The sequence below is a fragment of the Sceloporus occidentalis genome, unplaced genomic scaffold (genome assembly GCF_023333645.1).
Source record: "Sceloporus occidentalis isolate IW3139 unplaced genomic scaffold, rSceOcc1.0.p SCAF_13, whole genome shotgun sequence".
In the NCBI taxonomy this organism is placed as follows: Eukaryota; Metazoa; Chordata; class Lepidosauria; order Squamata; family Phrynosomatidae; genus Sceloporus; species Sceloporus occidentalis.
The window spans coordinates 2,539,716-2,561,776 of NW_028316993.1; the positions used below are offsets into that span (position 1 = coordinate 2,539,716).

At 44.9% G+C, this 22,061-nt stretch overlaps 1 protein-coding gene across 2 annotated transcripts in view; it reads right to left on the reverse strand.

The window, feature by feature from the left end:
* Nucleotides 1–11,584: 11,584 nt before the first annotated feature.
* MEIS3 (Meis homeobox 3) overlaps nucleotides 11,585–22,061 on the reverse strand; it is a 43,693-nt gene continuing 33,216 nt past the window's right edge. For both annotated transcript variants that reach the window (XM_089478381.1, XM_089478380.1), the window contains 6 exons: nucleotides 17,846–17,991; nucleotides 15,091–15,167; nucleotides 14,052–14,110; nucleotides 13,393–13,479; nucleotides 12,988–13,063; nucleotides 11,585–12,511 (listed from right to left, as the gene is read on the reverse strand). In XM_089478381.1, coding sequence (XP_089334507.1) covers nucleotides 13,014–13,063; nucleotides 13,393–13,479; nucleotides 14,052–14,110; nucleotides 15,091–15,167; nucleotides 17,846–17,991 — 419 coding nt within the window. In that variant the 3' untranslated portion in view covers nucleotides 11,585–12,511; nucleotides 12,988–13,013. The remainder of the gene's footprint in view (nucleotides 12,512–12,987; nucleotides 13,064–13,392; nucleotides 13,480–14,051; nucleotides 14,111–15,090; nucleotides 15,168–17,845; nucleotides 17,992–22,061) is intronic.

The window sequence follows — 22,061 nt, forward strand, 5'->3', positions numbered from 1 at the left end:
AAAGACTACAAGTAAACTGAGAGGTTCTTAGGGTGGAACAATGCCGTTAATTGAAGGGAACCCCAAAAATGAAATCTGGCAATGAAAGGCCATTCATTGCCTCTTTAATTACAGATGAGTAACTAAGTAATGTCTCCTGGCCTACCTTCCCAAAAATACTACTATCAGTAGGTTTGCCCTTGCTATAGTCTGGCTTATGGGAGGTAAATGGAGCCAATGTGACTACATGACGTTGGCACAGAACTGGCTAAAACTGGCATTGCCCTCATTCTGAGTGAGAGGTTGGCATTTGCCACCATTGAATCAGTATAGGACTGGGTTGTGTATCCCTCTTTGGCTGTGCCCTTGCTGGTCCTCTCTCCCTTCTTAAGGGTTTCTTTAAACTGGGTATCCTTTCACAAAAAGCCATTCAGAGAGAGGACTGTGTGAAAGCCATTCACATAGAGGACCATCTATATAGGGCACATAGCCTTCCATCTCACAAGGTTCTTTGAACTAAGCCAAGTCATAACAGGTCTTGCAGAGATCTGTAGTTTTAAAGAAGGAAATGTGTACTTAAGGATAAGGGTAGTGACCACTAGATGGTAGCATAAGGCTAAGATGACTTATTTTTACCCAACATATATTTCCTTCTCAGAAGGAAATATATTCAGGTGAGAAATAACTTGAAGGCACACAATAACAGCAACAACAAAAACCCTGGCAAGTGGCAAAATACAACAAATCCAAAACCCACAAGCAGCAATAGTTTTATTTGGCCAGTTCCAAAGCATAAAATATACTGTGCAAGGTTTCCAAACTTCACTGACTTCTTTGTCCAGCAAAGATGCTTTAAAACTATACAGGAGAAAAATGGGGATGACGCTAGAGTCACAGGCCTACATTCTGTCTGAGATGTTGTCAGTTAAGATGGCACTCAGGGATTTCAATGCAGGCAGTGTGGCCTGCTTCCTCCCAGCTTCTTGATAGATAAACCCAGGTACTGAGGCCTACATCCCCCCCAATTAGTGTCCGCACCATGGAGAGATCCTCTAATGCTCCAATGGCTGGTCAATCCACTCCAAATTTTAATCCAAACTCTAATCCTAAATACTGAATCTAACCTTCAGAATAGATTAAGCACCTTGGATAGCTCTTAGAAAGTTTAGGCTGAAACTCGAAGTCGGCTCACTACTCCATTAACATAGAAGCCATTGGTGGCCACTGAGTCGCTGTGATCTAAGTGCCATGAGACAGCTTCAAACCTAGCTGCACTGCATTGCAACCACCTTCTTCCTTTATTGCTATTCCCAACCTGTGACTCCATGAAAAGCAAGGTCAGGACACCTCTATCTTTAATAGTTGCATGGAAGAGGAAATGTCAGCAGGGGCAGCTTTTCATGCAAGCTTCTCCTGCTGGAATTCCCGATTAAAAGCACAGAAGCCCTGAACTCTTTTTTCATGGGGCCAGAGAATCACACATTTGAAATGTGGCTCTAGAGGAGAGTTCTATGGAACCCATGGATTGCCAAAAATGACAAATACAGTCGGCTCTACACATTTGCTGCTTTGACTTATGTGGGTTTGATTATTCATGGATGACATTAATACGCTCTTTCTAGGTATCTTTAGAAACTCTACCATCAACTTCTGACAAAAGTCACACTGGAGGACCTAGAGATTCCTAGAAAGAACAATTCTCTAGGCATTTTTAGGGTCTCCAGTGCAATTCTGTACTCAACCTTTGGCAGATGTTAGCCATAGAGTTGCCCTGGAGGACCAAGCTATTCATAGAGAGGTATTCTCTTAGGTTAAAAAAATTAGTATTTTTCAATTTGCAGTTTTTCCACTTTTATGGGGTCCTGTGCCCCTAACCCCAGTGAATGTGGAAGGTCAACTGTAAGTGAATTCAAGAGCACATTGAACCTGAATCAGAAGCCAAAATGACTAAATCGAGGCTATCCCATATCAAGGGACAACACGGTGTGTTAGAGAAGATTATAATACTTGGTGTGATGGTCAGAAAAGAGGAAGACCACTTTACAAGGAAGCCACAGTCCTGAATATGCAAGACATGAGCATTAACAAAAGTGCGTTTTGGAGATCTCATTCATAGGGCATCACAGGTTGGGGCTGATTTGACAACAACAATCTTACACCACAAGACTTGGGCAAAGGGAAGGATGCAACCCCCCCCAGCTTCCCCTCCCCCCAGCTTTGGGATTCACAATTGAATCCCAAAGCTCCTCAGTTCCCTGAAAAGGAGGTACAGTCGGCCCTTCTTATACACGGATTTTTTATACACGGATTCCAGCATACACGGTTTGAAAATGTTCAAAAAAAGTATACATTTACCTTGATTTTCCATTTTTTATAAGGGGCACCATTTTGTTATGTCATTATATTTAGTGGGACCTGAGCATACATGGGTTTTGTTATACACGGGGGATCTTGGAACCAAACCCCAGCGTATAACAAGGGTCCACTGTATCCAAAACTTCAAGATGCAAATCAAAGCTCCAGCCATAAGATGGCGCTCTAGATTCAACATTAGAATCAGCCCACTAGTCACTCTGAGCAAACTGCTGGTTCTATGGCAATCACATGGCTGTGTGTTTGTGTTTGTGTGTGTAAAATACATCCATGAACAGCAAAGAATTCAGTCTCTTTGGATGCTCTTTGAACACAACATGAACTACGTATCTGTTTTTTAAAAATGTGTGCAAAGAGAATATGAGGAGGCTGCAAGCAATGATGGATGGACTGCTAGATAGTGGCTTTTACATATCGAATCCAAAGAAAATGAGCCAATATGAAGGAAGCAGGCATGGAAACACAGACCAAGTTGTGAAGTCGAAGATGCCAGCCACAGATGCTAGCGAAACATCAGGAATAAACTCTTCTAGGACATGGCCACAGCCTGAAAAACCCACAAAAAACTATAGCCCAAGCACTTCTGCGGCTTGGGCCAGTTACCTTTTGGAGACCACAAGTCCTTGCATTGCTGCGGAATTCAGGGGGATGTATTTCCCCAAAAGTAACTTTTCCAAACTCTAACCTAGGTGAACGTTCCAGCATCAAGATGCAAGAAATGGAGGAGGATTATACAAGGACACAAGGAAGTAGAGATGAATCCACCGAAGGAAGAGGACTGGAAAGTTGGCCATTTTACACAATTCCAACATTAAAACAATATTGAACAAAAAAAAAAAAAGCAACAACTTAATAAAACAAATATACTCTTCGAGAACTTTTTAAAAAGAAAAGCAAATGGTTCCTAAAAATAATTTTAATTAATTAATTAATTAATTAATTTTAAATAGCCTGAGCACTTTGGTATTCAATGACATTCTTTTAGCTGCCCATCAAAAGCTTGAAACGGATGACGCCAAGCTAACATGCCTTAGCAAGAATTCAAGATATAGTCATGTTAGTCTGGAGAATCAGTATCTACAGAGACCTTGGCCTTGTGGGGTTTTGTATCTTTGTTTAACCTTCATATGTTTTTACCTTTCTGGCATCAAGTTGTTTAGGCTCAAGGCTGCCAGTTGCTGACCATCAGTCTATAACCCCTTTTCTCTGTTTCGACATGTGACCTAGAATATCTATCTTTCCTCCTGTTTTCTTGCTCTGCCTTCATGGAGGGCCCACCCCGCATGTTAATATAGGAGCCTATTTATCACTGTGTCGAAGAACATACCTTTTTTCCCTATTATTATTTAATTTCGTACCGGTTGAAAAATGCACCGCAATCAAGTTTGGTATTCAGTCTAATAGAGGTGACATAACAATTCTACTTTCCTCCCATCCAGGATCGCAATAAAGAATGGAGCTGGGAGGTGATAGATTTCGAGAGAGAATATTTATGACTTCCCAGCGATTATACATGTTTTCACCAAAGCAGGAGTTTATTGCCAGGGTGGACATTGCAGAGTGTGAATGCATCTATCTGTGTATATTTTCATCCAGCCTGCAGGCAGCTGGCATGAGGCAAGACATTACAGGACAGATGCCACCTTTGTTGGCGCTCCTGAGCCTGTGGTTTAAAGAGGAACAAAAAGGGAAGCCGCCATTCACCATTTGCTTGGTATGGACCTTTGGACCAGAGGTTGGGTCCAATTCCATACCATGATTTGCTTGGTATGGAGTTTTTGGACCTCTGGAACCACACCCCAGCAGATAACAAGGACCTACTTCATTTCAGAAAATCCAGCCATAAAGGGAATGTTACTTTCTCCTTCTGAGCCAATATGGTGTAGTGGTTTGGGCGTTGGACTATAACTGGAGACCAGGGTTCGAATCCTGCTCAGCCATGGCACCCATTAGGTAACCTTGGCCAGGTCCCATGCTTTCAGCCTCAAGGGAAAGCAAAGGCAAACCTCTTGTGAACGAATCTCGCCAAGAAAACCCCACAACATGGCCCTAGGTTCGCCATAAGTTGGAAACGACTTGAAGACACACACTTTCTCCTTCTAGCTCTCCAAACCTTCCCATAAGAAAGAAGTTGACAGCATGAGCTTTTTGTAGACTTACATCTCCTTCCTCAGATGCATTTGGAAGTCGACTTAAGTCTAGGAAAGCTCATGCTGCCAACGTCTTCCTTTCAGTTGGTCTCAAAGGTACTACAACAAGATCTCTTTGCATATTGATTCTGCAGACTCACACAGCTATATCTTTGAATGCTACCAAATTCTTCCCCTTTTGTGTTTTGTTCTCTGACTGGCAGGTGAAGGAAGGGCTCAACAGCTGGCAAGGGGGCTCCTGTGCCTTGGACAGAAGACCCAGGACTGGGGGTTCGGTGCCCCCTTTTTCTTTATGTTACAATTTTGGAGACAAAACTCCCCATGAGCTTCAACACCCCCCTCGCTGTGGTTCCATCTCCCTCCTGCTTCGGGGTCATCTGTGTTTTGTTTGCTATTGTCTTCCTTGGATTTGTTCTGCCTCTGGGGGCCCAGTGCGCTCAGATGCCCCCACTTTCATTCAGAGCGCCTTGCGCTATTGTTCCCAGCCTGACAGGTGTATAATTGGATGATTAATGTGGCTTCATTAGCCTGTGATTGAACCAGGGATGGCCATGCATTGTATTTAAAGCCTTCCCAGAGACCATGTGAGGTTGTGGCTGGGGGGGGGGGGGGAAGGAAAAAGCTGCCCTTCACCCATCTGCTTAAGCCTTTTGTCATCTCCAGCAACTCAGATCCATCCCAGGCTTGCATTCGAGTGCTGCTTCAATGTGCAGCTTCTCTGGGCCTAGCACAGATCCACCAGCATTGCATAGACGGAAACCGGGACCCATGTGGCCAAGAGGCATCAAGAGTGTGGTCAAGATGGCCAGTGTTATTTATTTATTTATTTTATATGCCGACCAAGGCGGCATGCAGTCAAAACATTTAAAATCTCAATAATAGTCCAAACTTTTAAATACATCTACACCCAATTTAAAAAATCACATAAAAATATACAAACGTTCAAAACATACGAAACACCCACCTGCTCCATAAAAACCCCAACACACCCTGCTATGCATTATATACATATATACGGTAATACATATGCTAAGCAGTGGAAGAAGTTCCTTTGGAGGATGGCGGCTTTCAGAATCTCTCAGGTGGCTGGGGAATTCTGGGAAATGTCCCCCACCCCACCCCACCCCCCCAAAAAAAAGGATTTTCTCTCCATGATCTCCAAAAGATTAACAGGATGGGATCTGAACTGCAGGGAAAATGGGGCATGCATGATGGACGGATGGGTGGGTGGAAAACAAGGTCCCCCCTGCCCTATAAATCACACCATTGCACAGCATGACCTCTGAGCAGAGCCCAATTAAATAGGGCTTTGGGAAAGTTACTTTTTTGGACCAACTCTTTGGAATATTCTGAAAAATGCAGTCCATAAAGGAAGTGTTTCAGGTTTTGAGATGAAAACATGCTGTAACCCTAAGCCAGGGGTAGGCAATCTTTTTGATCCAGGGGCCGGGTTGTTGTCCCTCAGGCAACTGGGGGGCCGAAGCCAAATAAATAAATAATTAATTAATTAAAAAAAATTAATTATATAAATAAACCAGGACAAATGTAGGACAAAATTTTCAAATGGAAGACACTTTTTAAAAAAAAATGGAGGACACTCGAAAAAATTTGCTGATTTTTAAAAAATGTTAATATAAATGCATGTTTCCGAGGCTTCTATAAACAATTGCCCCCCAAAGGCCCCGGCGGCAATCAGCGGCAGGACCGGGCTGGGGCCGGTCCCAAGGCCTCGCCGGGCCGCATCTGGCCCGCGGGCCACAGGTTGCCTACCCCTGCCCTAAGCTTTCATGTGGCTCTCCAGATGGACTGCCAGTCCCAGCAGCCCCTAGCCAGCACAGCCAATTGTGGGAATGCTGGGAGTTGTAGTTCAGCTGTATCTGGAGGGCCACATGAATCCCATCCCTACCCTAAAAGAAGTCAAGCTTAAGAGGTCTCATAGCACCAAATACTGTATATACTCTTATACATGAGATTGACCCAAAAAACCTGAGTGGAATTATCCATGGGTCAATGTAAGTACTGTATCTTAACTCTTATTTAAAAGAAGGAACTATTCCTCGGTGAAAAGCAAGAATATAATCTGTCCTGGAAGCACTAACTCCCTCTACTTTCATCCATCCAGCCTTAAGAGTAAGCACAAAGAGTTACTACGTCTGCTGGAATTTTGTAAGTTCTTTTGACATTGTTTTGCTTTGTTTCATCCTTTAGATCCTTTGGTATATGCCCCTAAATTTTACCCTCGACATATCCAGGGGTCATAGCAAAATCCATAATTTTGGACCCAAAACTTGCCCTCGACTTATACATGAGGTCAACTTATAGTCGAGTATATATGGTAATACACTGTGAATGAACATTGGGTCCTTAGTATCCACTGGGGTTTGGTTCCAGGAACAACACCCCCACCCCCACCGGTGGATATCAAAATCTGTGGATGTTCCAGTATCATTAAATATAATGGTGTAGTAAAATGGTGTTCCTATTATATAATATGGCAAAATCAAGGTTTGCTTTTTTGGAATTTATATCTTTTTTAAAACTATGGACGCTTGAATCCATGAATAAAGAATCCATGGATATAGAAGCCCCCGCCATAAGGAGGCAGCATGGTGTAGCAGTCTGAGTGTTGGACTTGGACTCCAGGAGACCAGGTTTTGAACTCTGCTCAGCCATGGAAGCCCAATGGGTGACCTTGGGCACCTTACACTCCCAAAGCCCCAGAGAAAAGCCATGGCAAACCTCCTCCGAAGAAATCTTGCCCAGATTTGCCGTCAGATGCCTTAAGATGGAGTGGACTTGGAAGGCACATAGCAAGAGCATCACCTAAGGGGCCTTTGACTGTGGTTGACTTAGCGTAAAACCCAACACTCCCTGGACCATCTTTAGGAGGCTTGTAGAATTAGGCCTTGCGCCATGCTTATATCCAAACCTCTGGGAAACCAAGCGGTGCTCAGAAACCAGTGGCTCTGAAAAACATACCCAAACTCACATACACCAAGAGACACAGAGACTCAGTCCAGCTTGCTTCCTCCCTCCTTCATGAATCTTTTCCTTCCCCCTTCCACACACCCCCAACTCCCCAGAGAACTGCAGCTTGACTGGCGAGCATCGCTGGGTGATAAATGACTTTATTATGATTCTTATTTCCCCAGCTCCCCACCCCTTTCTATTTTTTTTCCTGCTGGAAAGCCCGGGTTCCCAACACCTAATTCTACCTCTTTGGCATGGCCCATCCATCATCCCCCCACCGCCCTCCCACTCTTGCCATACTGAGCCTCTCGCAGTGACATTACCCACCAATTGCTCTGGCTGCTAGCATGAATCACGCAACCAACGGTCGGCCACGGGTGCCCCGTAAATAATTAGCATGCCCTAAACCTCCACACAACACATCCCCCCTCATCCTTGTTTGTTGTTCAGCTATCCCTAGCAAAGGCTCCAAACTGGAAATGCTTTGGCATTGTGTATATACATGCAAAAAAATGTGAAATAGATACGCCAGCATCCTCCAAAATAGATGCCCTGCAAGGAATAAGCATGCAAACCACATCACACATGATGAGTTGCAGCTCCCAGCACATACGACACATATGTGATGATCTCCGTTTGAAAAACAAAAGACCCCATAAAATGAGGCCTTAGTCTGGTATTGCAAAGTGCAAGCCTCTCTATGGAGAGCTGCCAGATCTCAGGGTCTGGCGCCAAGTCTCCGGTTTTTGTGGCCTATCTCCAGGTGGGATTTGGACAAAGATCTAGCCGTGTCACTCTGTAGAATCCCATTGTGGGAGAAAGGCGGGCTATAAATCCTGGAAATAAAATAAATATATAAAAAAAGAGGTTGGCAGCATTTGCTTTCGTAGACTTAAGTAGACTCAAGTCTACTTTTTAGATGCATTTGAACATCCTCTGATGCATTTCAACATCAAATGCATCTGAGGAAGTAGGCTGAAGTCTACAAAAGACTTCAGTGTGACTTGCATGCCAATAACAGAACGCCAGCCCAAGTCTAACAGAGAAGGAAAATTGTACACAACATGTACACACACACACACCTTTCAAGGCAGCACTGTCACCTTGGGATTCCTTCCCCTGGGCCTGAGGACTAGGGACTCTGGTCCAAGACACATTGCAGAAATAATCCAATTTGAGAACGCTTTAACTGCCCTGGCTCAGTGCTAGGGAATCCTGGGAATTATAGTTTACTGTGGCACCAGAGCTCTCTGGCAGAAAAGGCTAAATGTCTCACAAAACTACAGTTTCCAGAATTCCCTAGCAAACTGAGCCAAGGCAGTTAAAGCGGTTTAATACCGGATTATTTCTGCTGCATGTTTTGGACCTCGTGACATCGGTTATAAACCTTTCCTAAACTGAAACATCCCCCTTCTTCTCTTTCTGTGGGATTCATATTATTCCTGTGCAGCATTATTTATTTTCAAGTTAAGGAGAAAAGCCATGATATGTGAAGCAGTCTTTCAGGGCATGTGCCGCGGGGCACGCAAAAAGGCAGAACATGGCGGCATTAATATTCCCCAAGGCAAAAGGATGTCAGGCTGAACCTGATGGATCTCCGATCTGCTCACTTGGAGAGCTCTTAACTCTTCTTCTGGCTCTAATCCCTCTCTGGGCCACCAGGCCATCCATCAGGTTGTCCATCTGTGGGCCCAGCAAGAGCCATTATCCCCTTCCCATAATCAAGAGTCTGATGTGCGGAGAGATAGATCACTGATGGCAGACGTCCTTATGAATTCTCCTTGGTGCCTTGGTAACAGGTAAAAGCCCAGTCTAGTAAGATGCAGCCGTTGTCTCTCCTGCTGTCCATTTCGGCAGAGCTTAAATGCTTTGGGCAACCAGCACAAAAGAAGGTCCTTTTTCAAACTGGTGCTCTCTAGAAATACTGGATTACAATTCCCACTATCCCCAACCAGCCTATTCATGTTATATTCTCCATATATCTGGAGGGCACCAGGTGAGGAAAGCCTTATATGAACCTCTGGGCGATGATGTCACATCAGGAGCATAGAGCATAGTACAAAAAGGTCCTTTCTCAAACTGGTGCCCTCTGGAGAGGCTGGATTCCAATTCCCACTATCCCTAACCAACTACCTCATGTTGTGTTCCCCATGCATCTGGAGGGCACCTGATGAAGAAAGCCTTCTATGAACGTCTGGACCAAGATGTCACATCAGGAGCATAAAGCATAGTACAAAAAAGTCCTTTCTCAGGATGGTGCTCTCTAGCGATGCTGGGTTACAATTCCCACCATTCCCAACCAAGCTCTTCATGCTATGTTCTCCATGCATCTGGTGGGCACCAGGTAAGGAAAGGCTTCTATGAAGTTCTGGACCCAAGATGTTGCATCAGGCACATAGAGCATAGCAATCCACACCTGCAATTCTATATCCCTCCAACAGCTGTAAAGCCCCATTAAATGGCTGGGGAAGGGAAGAAAGGAGTGGGAAAGACTGACCATATAGCCAGTGTTATATGGTTTCCAAATGGTGGAGTTCATTGCTCTTTCTTCTGTTTAAAGAATTATGGCAGGGATGGATGGCCGTTTTCATTCTTCACTGACATCTCCTCTTTACCAGTCATTGACCAGCCATAGAACTGCCCCCCTTGGCATGTGCCTGGCAGAGGGGAGGTTTTGGACAGAACGCATGGGGTAAGTGAATAGTCCCTTGTGCCCTGCCCAAAATAACACATAATGTGAATCCGGCCACGGATACTCCCTGGGTTACTTTGAGCAAGTCACACTCTCTCAGCCTCGGAGGGTGGTAATGGCAAGCCCCCTCTGAAGAAACATGTACAGAGGCCCTTGGTATCCACTGGGCTTTGGTTCTAGGACCCCAGGCCCACATGCATACCAAAATCCATGGATACTCAAGTCCCATTCAGTGCAGTGGCGTAATAAAATGATGTCCCTTATATCAAATGGCCAAGGTTTGATTTGGGAATTTATATATTTTAAAAATATTTTCAACTTGTGGGTGATTGAATCCATGGATATAGAGGCCAACTGTAAATGTTCTGTGGACTCCAACTCTCTCAACTCCAGCCAACATGGACGATGGTAAGGAATTATGGGAATGGTAGTTGAAAACTTCAGGTTGGCCAGGTGTTTCCCATTCCTTCAGGAGAGGGAACAAAGCAGGACTCCTCAGTGGATAATATCAAGCAGTTACAAGACAAATGGGGGTCAAGATCAGACTCCAGGTATCCTGTGGCAAGTGCATTCACTGCTCTGTAAAATGCTGCTGCAGGTTTTTGTGATGGTACTAAAACCTGAATAGCCTGTTTGATCAGAAATGGCAACAGAGTGACCAGAGTGGGAAGCGTTTTTGAGATAAGGGCCTCTCTTCCTTCCATCACTTTTGCAAATGGCAATATTGGTTTTATTACAAACCACCGCTTCCTAATAAACCTGCCGTTTTTTCTTTGGGGACTACTGAGCAGCGTTTAGATTTAATGATGGGGCTGCATTTTTGATTGCATTGTTTCAGTGTTAAATGCTGATTAACCCCTGGCCAAGCCATCTTGATTACTGCAATAGAAAAACGTGGTGCTGGAAATATGTTGTTGTTGCCGTTGTTGTTTTTGAGGGGTGCGTGTGCTAGAAACAGTGCCTCCGTTACAACACAATCCGTTCTTAGGGGGTTAGGCATGTCCGCATGCATAGGTTTTGCCATGCGGATGTACTTTTGGGGCACTGCGCTAATATTCCCTTCCTCTCCCTGCAGCATCCCCTCCAAAAGCCCCTGTGCTTTGTAAAGAGCAGCCCAAGATATTCTACTATCTGTGGCAAACAAGAGGACTCCTTCTAATTCCAGACTGGTTAGCAGACTCTCTTATCTCAGTGGTCTGATGACTGCCCCTGTTATACCTGAGCAAGAGGCTGGTGCAACAAACAAGGTGACTACTGTATATTGGGCTGCCTCCATCATTTGTCACCTGAGGCCATTGCTTCACTATGCCTCAAGGTAGGGCGGGTTCTGATATTTGGCCTCTGAGCAAACAATCCCCACCTCTACCATACGACAAGAACAACAAAAAGACACCAGAAGGCAAAGTTGGTTCGTTTTGATTTTCTTTTTTCTCGAATTATTTCCATTTTTCTTTTTCTTAAAAAAAACAAAGCACATTAAAAAAAACAAACCCAAAAAGGAACTCAAAAGGAAAATCAAAAGTACCATTTAATTTACTTCCCCTTTCTGAGCATCAACACCAATAATTAATTAATAATTAAAACCTCCGGAAGGAAGAAAGGAGGAGGAAGGGGAGGGAATATAACAAAAACGGGAAGGAAAATAAAAAAACCCAAACCCTGCTTTGAACATCGTCTCGCTTGGAAAAGAAGTCCGTGGAGGGAAAATGAGGCCCGGAGCTGAGCCAGGCCTCCTCAGCGGTGGCAGAGAGTGTACAAACGTGCGCATGGTCCGCGGGTGGTGGGGGGAAACGAAATACAGAACAGACCCCAACAAATCCAACATTAACCCCTCAGCCTTCCCACTGCCCATGTCTCTCTTTCAGGATGGCGGTGGCTGTCCATCTCTTTCTTCTTTCAGTGCTGGGGAGGGAGAGACTCCTTTCCATCTCAGGCCGGCTGGCTTATTGTGATCTGTCGACCGGTCCCCAAACCTTGGTTTACGAGACGCCACTCAGAGGGTCAGAACTCTTTGAGGTCTTGGCTGCGCGCTGTTGGATCAGCTTTCCATTTGGCAACAAAGGGGTGAAGAAAGAGCTGGGACAGGGATGATAACACGGGACACCCCATCCGTATTCAATCCGTCCGGGTGGGTTGTTAAGGGTCGCTTCCTCGGGTCGTGTGTGGCAGTGCGGACGGTGGGCGTGCATCGGGGGTTGGCGAGGAGGGAGAACAGTCTATGGCACGTTCTTGCAGACTGCGGGAGAAGTCAGCAGGAAGGGCATGCTGGACCCTGAGGTGCCACAGGTCTTGCGCCCCTAAACCTGGTGGGGTGTGTTGGCCAGCACCCCTAACCTTATCTGGCAACCTGAGAGAACCAAAAGAAAAGAGGACGGTGAGTGCCATTCAGACATTACTTCATCCATCAGGCTAGAATCCTGTGCATGACTTATGCTGGCATGAATACCACTGCATGAGCAGCTACGCTTCTTAGGACTTAGCACAGGGACAATATCAACGCAAGGACTTAGTACAAGGAGCCCTAGTGGCACAGTGGTTAAATGGCAGTATTGCAACGACAAGGTTGTGAGTTGGATTCCAGGGCTCCAAGGCTGACTCAGCCTTCTATCCTTTCATAGGCCAGTTAAATGAGTACCCAGCTTTTAGGGGGCAATTGGCTTATGCATTGTAAACTGCTTAGAGAGTGCTGAGTTCACTGATAAGTGATATAGAAATGTAAATGCCATTACTATTAATTCAACCTGTGTTTGCTTGAGAAAGGCCCCAAGTGAAAGACACAACCACCACTACCAGCCAGTCACCTCCAACTCCCCAAATACTCACTTCCCCTCTGGTGCCAGCAGTGAGCTTTACATGTAGTGCCATTGCCCCTCCATGCCCATTGTCATTCCCATTGGTCCTGGAAGCAGAGAGGGGAAACAAGAGTTAAATCCCTTCCTACACTGTGGGTAGCCTGATCCCCAGTCTACATCATGCAAACAGAGAAAACAGCTTCTTCTCAGTGTGAACATTGTGGCACATCCCCTGAGCCCTGTGCTACCTGATAAAACAAGAATAAAGGCAAAGTGGTTTCTTGTTAGAGTTTGGAAAATTCCCTTTTGGGACAACAGCTCCCAGCATCCAGGAACTCATCCAGGTTCTATTTCATAGGCCATTAGCTACCTATTGTCCTTCCACATTCTCCCTCCTTCCCTCGTGCCCTGCTCCCTTGTTGTGATCTCCATTCACCTGGGGGACGGATCGTCATGTGCTGTTGCCCATCCATGACATAGCCTCCCATCGGTTGCCCATCGGGACTGTACGGTGCACCCTGACCTGTTCGGAAGAGACAAAGAACAATCTAGCAAATGTCTCTCCCTATTTCCAAGCTGTCTGCAGACTCTAACAAAGAAATGAAAACAATAACCAATACTCTCTCGAAGTGGTGAGATGCCACCACAACCCCATAACCTTCACATGTCCCAATTTGACAGGAACAGTCCCAGTTAATCCTCTATCATCCCACTTTTTCAGCTCCTTCTAAAGTGCCCCAGTTTTACTCTCCTTTCCCCTTGGTCCTCAGCTTACTTCAGTTGCTGCAAACTGAGTTCAAAGTGCAAAAGTGTTTTGCACTCCATTAACTCAGCAGAGGGGAGAGGGGAAGGGGGGCAGAAACACATCGCGGAGCAAAAGGTGAGTTGTTTTATAACTGGTATTATGTGGATTCAGTGCAGAACTGGTCTGACATCGTGAAGACAGTCTGCACTCCAATTGGAGATCTGGCCCTGCGTCATGCAGACAGATCTCTGTGAAACCACTTCATTTGGCCCATGTAAACATGTCCTTTGCCTTCCTCTCCTCCAACCACAAGAATTCTTTTTCTCCACCTGAAAATAAAAAAACCCTACCCGTCCGATTTGATTGATCGATCATAGGTTGAACTATGCGCCGCCGGGCATTAATAAACCTATAAAAGACAGCAGAAGAAACAGTGAGGCCAAAATGCTCTTAAAGTCTGGGGTTTTTGAAGCTCTTTTTATGCACTTGAAGTCTTAGAAAGTAGTTTTACAAGGTCTTTAGCCTTCTCCGTCAGAGAGCTCTAGTGACGGAACAAACTACAAATCCCAGGATTCCATAGCATTGAGCCATGGCAATTAAAGCAGTGTCAATTTGCTTTATTTCTGCAGCGCGGCAGCAGCCTAGCTTACGAACCTATAGCTGCAATATAGAAACCCAGACGGCATTATTTTAAAAACACACTCCGCGATTAACAAGGGTTAAAGACATGTCTAAAACATTATTGCAAAATAAAAGATAAAGACATAGGATACCACACAGGCTGCTTCTACATAATTTTAATCTCAAAGGCCTGCCTGAATAGAAAGGTATTCATCTGATGAGAGGAAGAGAGCAGCAAGGGGGACAGCCCGCTGTGCATGTGCAATGGTTGACACAATTTTAAATTGCTTTAACTGGTTTTAAATTGTCTGCTTTTAATTAATAAATGATTGGAAATGTTTCTAGATTTTCTCGCTCATGCGCTGTGTGCCTTCAAGTTGTTCCCAGCTTGTGGCAACCCTATCAGAGTGTTTCCTTGGCAAGGTTTGTTCCGAGGAGGATTGCCTTTGCCTTCCTCGGAGGATGAGAAAATGTGACTTTCCGTGACCCAGTGAGGATTCGAACCTTGGTCTCCAGAGTCGTAGTCCGACACGCAAACCACTATGCAATGCTGGCTCATTTGACATTGTTTTTTATCTTTAAAAGTTGCACCTCACAACTTGTGATGCAAAATCTCGGACATTATTTAATGGGAAACAAACCAATGAACCCAGGTCTTGTGTGCTCTGATAAAAGTCCCCAGAATGGGACACAACGAAGTGAACTGCAAGACTTGGGGAAAGAATTTAAGGTGAAAGCATCCAAACACCAGCCTTTTGAGATCCTTACCAGTTATTCACTTGCAAGATCGTCAGTCCCGTATCCTGAGCTAATTGTTTCTTTTGTTCTTCTGAGGGATAAGGGTGCTGTAAGAAGAGAAAAGGAAGAATTAAAACGTGCAAAAACCCAGCCTGACTTCACTTGGGGAGCATCCAGACTGATATTCCAAAATCCCAGATTGTCCATATCGGCGGCTAAGATAGTGACACCTTTGCTTTCTGATGGATCAATGCACACAAACTTTGTTGCATGCACAAAATGATTAAAGATATTGTGCCTAACATTACCTTCACGCTATGTGTATAAGGTCCATACGAAACAGAAATGCATTTCATGTTTAGACACGAGTCCCACCTCCAAGATGTCTCATTATGTATCAGGAAATATTTCAAAATCTGACAAAGTCCGAAATCCCAAACACTTCTGGTCCCAAGCATTTCGGATATGGGAGACGCACAACTTGTACTGACTAAGGCTGACTCTGATTAGCTTCCACAATTTGGAAATTAAGGGGACCAGAAAGCCACAAGAAAAAGGAATTGGAGAAGAAAACAAAAGTCTGGCGCAACCAGTTTGTATGATCAGTGGAATCAGGTCTTTTCTCAACATTTTGGCTAAGATCAAGTGTAGTGCCATGCATGTCATGTATACAATATCCGCCTTTCATTCCCATTGCCATCCCCAGGTCTCAAGCAGATATTCAATATATGAAAACAGATCCGGGGTAGCCATGTTGGACACATAGCAAAGTACAATAACATCCCAAATCCACAAAACAGCGATATCTTTTTTGGGCCAACCAAAATGCACAAAATTCATTTGCTTGCAATAAATGTATTTTGTGCATTTTGGTTGGCCAATTTCAATATACAAAGCCCTCATTTTCCTTCTTTCGTTGTCTCCTGCACTGGATGGGGACCTCTTGCTTCCAAGTCCCCTTTTTATCCCACTTCTCTGGCCTTTTAGCTGCCAGTTCAGATGATGGATGAGGTAGGTCTTTGGCCACAGGTCACCCAGCTGGACCTCTTTGGAAGCCTCCATTCTGACAGCGCAATGATGGATGAGGAAAGGTCTTGCTTAGCCTCCCAGGTCAGGAGGAACAGGGCAAGGACCCAGACTCAAAAGCGCCAAGGAAGCCATGAAAACAAAAGACCCCACTTGCCTTGAGCCCTAGAACCAGTTGGGACTTCTCTCAGAGATAACATTATGGAGATGGCTTCACCCTTCGACAAGGGACAGGCCAATTTCTCCAGAAAGCCATGTGTCCCCCCTGGGTTTCCCCATACACACACCTTTTAAAAAGGGGTTGGACACAAATCAACACATCCATTTTGTATATGTGGAGGGTCTTACTCCTGAATGTAGTATTTTAGGCAGCTGTTGTCAGATCTCTGGGCTTGGCTCTGAGCACACACACCGTTTGCACGTTGAACTCACTTTGCAGCAATTGAAGTAAGCTTGAAGTCAAAGGGAGAAAGTGGGAGGAAGAGGGAGAAACTGGGACCTTTTAAAAGTGGATGAAAAGTGGGATGGCAGGGGATTAATTGGGATTGTCTCAGCCAATCTGGGACAGCTGGAAGGTGTGAAAAAACATATCCTGCCACTTTCGGCTCCTTGGAGGAAATCTAGTAGAGCCACTAAACAAATAAATCCTAGATCTCCCCTAAGAGGGCAGAGGAGGGTGTGATTGATCAGTTATTGGAGTCTCCATACTTCACTCCCCATCTTTTGGCTGAGACAAGGCCTGGTTCTCCATAGCTAGCCACCCACCGCCCCATAGCCCTCCTCCCTCCCTGCCAATACGTTCAGGGTAATTGGCTAGAATTGATTACCCTTCACCAGCCTCTAATAGCTTTATAGCTCCTTCAATTAGCCACTAATTGGCCAGCGCTCATTAACTCGCCTTTGTTTAACTAACCAGGGAGAGGCCCTGCCTAATTGCCTGGCAGCAGGGCTAGCAGCGGGCAGAGAGAGCCAAGGCCCAGAAAGGAAGAACGCCTGGATGGTGGGCATGGAAAAATGCCCACCGTTTGGAAGCTCTCAGCTGCAGGAGGGTGAACAGGGGGATGGAGACCCTCTTAACTCCGCCATCAGGGAACGGAGTAGCAGCAAAGAGCCCTCACTGAGCAAGAAAGGAGCAATTTCTGTACCCATACCCTTCAACATTTCATAGGCATATAGCAAAGCAACATCAGGATATGCTCAAGAAGGAAAAACTTGCTAATGAGAAAGAACACACAAGCTAGGAGATGCTGCAGCAGTTTGCTTTTGCCTGCACCTACTGGGAAGGGTGAGATTCTGTCTTCTCCTTTCTCTTACTCCTACCGAGTTGAGTATAGGCTTCTTTCACCCTTCGAACTCAGTTGCACATCCTCCCTGTTGCTGTTAAAGGAACTGGGCAATTATTAGATGCATCTATGCTACTAATCTCAGCCTTTTTTGATATCCGCTGCAAACTGGTGGCATAAAACAGTGATACCTTTATCGGGACAACTAAAATGCACAATATACATGTTGCAAGCTCTCAAAGCTTTTAAATTGGTCAGGTCATATATTTTTTTTGCATGCAAAGCCGCAATCTTTAGATATAGGGAAGGGGCCTCAAGATTTAAATAAGTACATAATTAATAACTCTGGGCAGGATGCATATGTCCATTATCCTTTGGTTTTCACAGCCGCAGCTGAGAATGGAATGCTGCCTTTCTCTCTCTCTCTCTCTCTCTCTCTCTGACCATTTCCCAACTCTCATGCTTTGGGTTCTTACCGACAAGTGTTGAAATAGCCATGCACGCATAATGTTTGTGGCCACTTTGGGGAAGATGCCTCGCTTCTTGTTCCGTTTTTTATCTCGGTCTAAGTCGTCGTCGTCTCCTGTGCTGGGGGAGGCCACGCTGTTGTCTAGACAGTCCCCTGTGAGGCAAGCGGGGAAGGAGAAAAAGAGAAACATGAGCCAGCAGTGTGATGCTGCAGCAAAGAAGGCAAGCGATATCTTACCCTGCATTAATCAAAACATAATTTCAAAAGACAAGGGAAGCAATAGTCCTACTATATTTCGTATCAATTGATCTCATCTGGAGTACAGTTCTGGGCGTGTTATTTTAAAAGGATATAAAGTTGGAGAAGGTTCAGAGAAGGGCAGCAAGGATAAGAAGTCTGGAGAAGAAAACATATGAGGAAAGGTTGAGTGAGTTGAGCATGTTCAGCCAATGGGTGACATGGTTGCACTCTTTAAATATCTATAGGGCTATCACAGAGAAGAAGGTGCAAATTTGTTCTCTTCTGATCACATCTAAAGGTTTGAAGTTACAGGAGAGTAGATTTTGAATGAACCCTAGAAGGAACGTCTTGTGGGTAAAAGCTGTTCGGCAATGGAACTGATTCTCTAGAAAGGTGTTGGGGTCTCTTTCTTTGGAAGTCTTCAGTAAAAGACTGGATAGCTTCCTGTTAGGGATGCTCTAGCTAGAGTTTCTATATTGAGGAAGGCATAGATTTGATGGCCTATGAGGACTCTTCCAACTCTATGATTCTATGTAATAAAGAACCTTAAGGAGATAGAGCAGAAGGGAGAAGAAACACAGCAACAGTTGGATCTGTGATGCACAGAATGCTTCTAGATGGAAGACTCTGCTTATTAGCAGTTAGAAGGCACCGTCCATCTATTCTGTCTTTTGTGTAGTAAGGAAATAGACAGAAGACGCAGTGGAAAATAAATATAGGCTATGAGTAGAGGATGTCATCAATTCAAACTTGTGTTTAAAAAAACCAGGAGGCAAGATGTGGACAGCTCTACGCCTTGCAGAGCCTGGTTGAAAGGAAGTTTTAGAACCATACCTTATGTGGCCACTGGAGGGAGACATGGGACCATGTACTGAACAACTTAACAGCCCCCTAGAGGTGACTGAAAGAATTTCATCACTGGTAGACTGAAACTAATCATGAAAGCATCATCTGCAACAATAATGAGTAACTACACTGTTGTTTTTATTCCCTTGATTCACTTTATCTCACTCATACTCATAGATGGCTGAACAATCTATAGCTCAAACCACTACAGTTCCTGAGCTTGAGAGATAATTGTACATATGCTGGTCCAGGATTTTATATCTAACAGCAGCTAGTCAGATGCCTACATGAAAGCAGAGCACCTGGTGGGAATTCGAACCCAGGTCTCCAATGCTAGTCCTAGTCCAGCACTCAAACAACTCCCCTATGCTGGCTCCAGGGATAGGCCCCTATATGGCAAAAAGGAAGCAAAACCAACATGTTTCAGTAAGCTTTTTATTCAAAACTAACACCATGCGCTTGTGAAATCCAACAACCACGTCAGGTCAGCCTTGCAGGAATAAACGAAAGCATTTTAAACTTTCTAGAGACCTCTTGAAAGCGTCTTCTAAAATGCATCCTGGGATTATTACTTCTCTTCCAACCACCTCCATTTTTCTTATGATTTCCATTTTGGAGGTGAAATTTACAGATCTTTTCCAACATGCCAGGGCAGCTGCTGAGACAGGTTAACCTGTTTTGCTTCCGTTTTACTCTTCCCACATGCTCAGAAAGGATTCTGGAGGCAGCTGTATACCTTGTAGGCTCAGCTAAAGGAGAATCCCATTCTTTCCCAGGTCAAGTTTTATTGCATTGTTTACTGCAGACATGGCTGCTGTAAGCCAACATTGAAAGTGTGCCTTTCTCTGACCCTCCATCACCTTCCTCCCAATGCCAAAGTTGCAAAGAAGAAAAAGCCCTTCCAGCGGCGAGACAGAAGACAAGAAAAGGTGGAGGCCAGCTTGGGCTGCACCGATAAAAAGGCTTGTTTGGTTAATTGGAATATGCCTGTATGGTGGAGGACGCTACCTCGCTGGCAGCATTTTAAGTAAGCTTCATCCGCCAGTCCAGTCCGTTTCTCTACACGAGTTGCACACCTGCCAACATTTTACAGATGAAAAACGGGACCCATGTGGCCAAGCTGTGGTCAAGATTGCAAAAGATATTAAGGAAGAACAGACAAGCTACCAGAGGCTGCAGCCCTTTGCTTTTTGTCTGAGCCTTGGAAAAAAGCAAGATTGTACCTCCAGTTTTACCTCTTGTTCCACTGAGTTAATGGAGTGCAAATACCTTTGGATGCTAAAGTCAGTTTGAAGCAACTGATGTGGGCTGAGGACAAAGGTGGAAAGCGGAAGGAGGAGAAACCAAGATAGAAAAAGTGGGACGGCTGAGGATTAATCAGGGTTTTCAAGTTGGAGGGTGTGGGATTGGAGCAGAGAACACCATCTTGTCCTCTCCTTCAAGCAGCAAAATGTCTCCATCGGGTCTACTTTACAGGACTGTTGTATGATCATTGATTATGTGCCTTGCCAAACAGTAATAAACACATAAGAGGCTTATTACAGAAACAGCATTGTGACATAGTTAAGCAAGTGCTGGACTGGGATTAGCAGGGAGCCTTAAGTTCAAATCCACACCCAGACATGGTGATCCTTGTGTGCCCTTGAGCCAGTCATTTTCTCTGTTTCTAACCTACCTCACAGGGTTGTTGTGAAGCTCAAACAGGGACATGGGAGTGCCACTCTGAGCAACGTGGAGATAAGACCGGTTTCAAATTAACCCATTTTAATGATAAATAAAAATAATACAGGATCGTTTTTGTGGCTTTTTCGGGCTATGTGACCATGTTCTAGAAGAGACTGCATTCTCTGAAGATGCCAGCCACAGATGCTGGCGAAACGTCAGTGATAAACTCTTCTAGAACATGGCCACATAGCCCGAAAAACCCACAAAAAACTATGGATGCCGTCCATGAAAGCCTTCGATTACACTAATATAGGATTGCTTCCACTCTCCACCTTCCTTTCTTTATGCATTCTTCTGCTGGCACAAAACCCATGAGTTTCTAACCCAGCTTCAAGGGGCTCTGCAATATAAATAAACTGGATCTCCAATCTCCCCTGAATGCTCAATAAAATGAAAGGGGAAGGGGAGCCACAGATCTGGACCCCCAGCTATCCAGTCCCATCCCATCCCATCCCCTCTTCTTCCTCCCCGCACACACGAATCTTGCCTAAGAAACACAAAATCCCATCCCTTCTTCTCTTGCAAGCCCCCCCCCCTTGCCAATCCTACCCCAATGGAACAGCTGCTACGCTTTTATATCCTCCGGCTAAAAGGCAGCTTAAAAGCCCTGCCTGGAGGGGGACGTAAATTATGCATCAGAGAAAACGCAGCCATCGCCTGTGTCCCCACTTGATCAGGAGTCCCACCCTGCTTTTCTCTTCCTCCCCATGCAAATACATACATACATACATATATATCACGCACACATACACATCTCCACCTCCACTGTCTTTCGGTGCTAGAACTTGGGTATCTGTGTTGGTGAGGAGAGGGAACACAGTCACTCGCCAAAGCACCAAATGGGGAAGAAATCAATAACGTAAAACCAAGGAAAAACAGAAGGTCAGGTTGATCGTTCCAATGGCAGCGGCTTTATCATTGCAGTGAGGTGTGAACAATGTCAGCAAACCCTCACCAATATCTGGCTGGCTGATCTGGGTAATTTTTATCCCAGTTACAAGGTCTGGGGGGACTCTATGGGCAAAGAATAGGTTGAGCAGAGATGTGACGCAAGACAGAATAGACTGAGTAGATGTTGGGAACATGGCTCCATGGAGAGCCACGGCATAGACAAGGCACGCTCTTCCTAAAACCAAGAACCCAGTCTCTGAACCAAGGAAACCAAGACTTTTAGCAGCAAGGTGTTCAGGAAATAAAAGACATGCAATGGAACATGCAATGGAAATCAATGTGCATATTTCCAAAAACAAATACTATTTTGAGGTCAACTGTCATGGTGTCAGTGAAAGCGGCCACTCATTGGTACAAGGAAAGATCATATTCAGTGTTTTCCCTTTTCCATTCCCTGCTATACCCACACAGCAAAACCAGACTATTGGCCTCAAAAAGAAAACAAGAGAGTTCCTTGATTT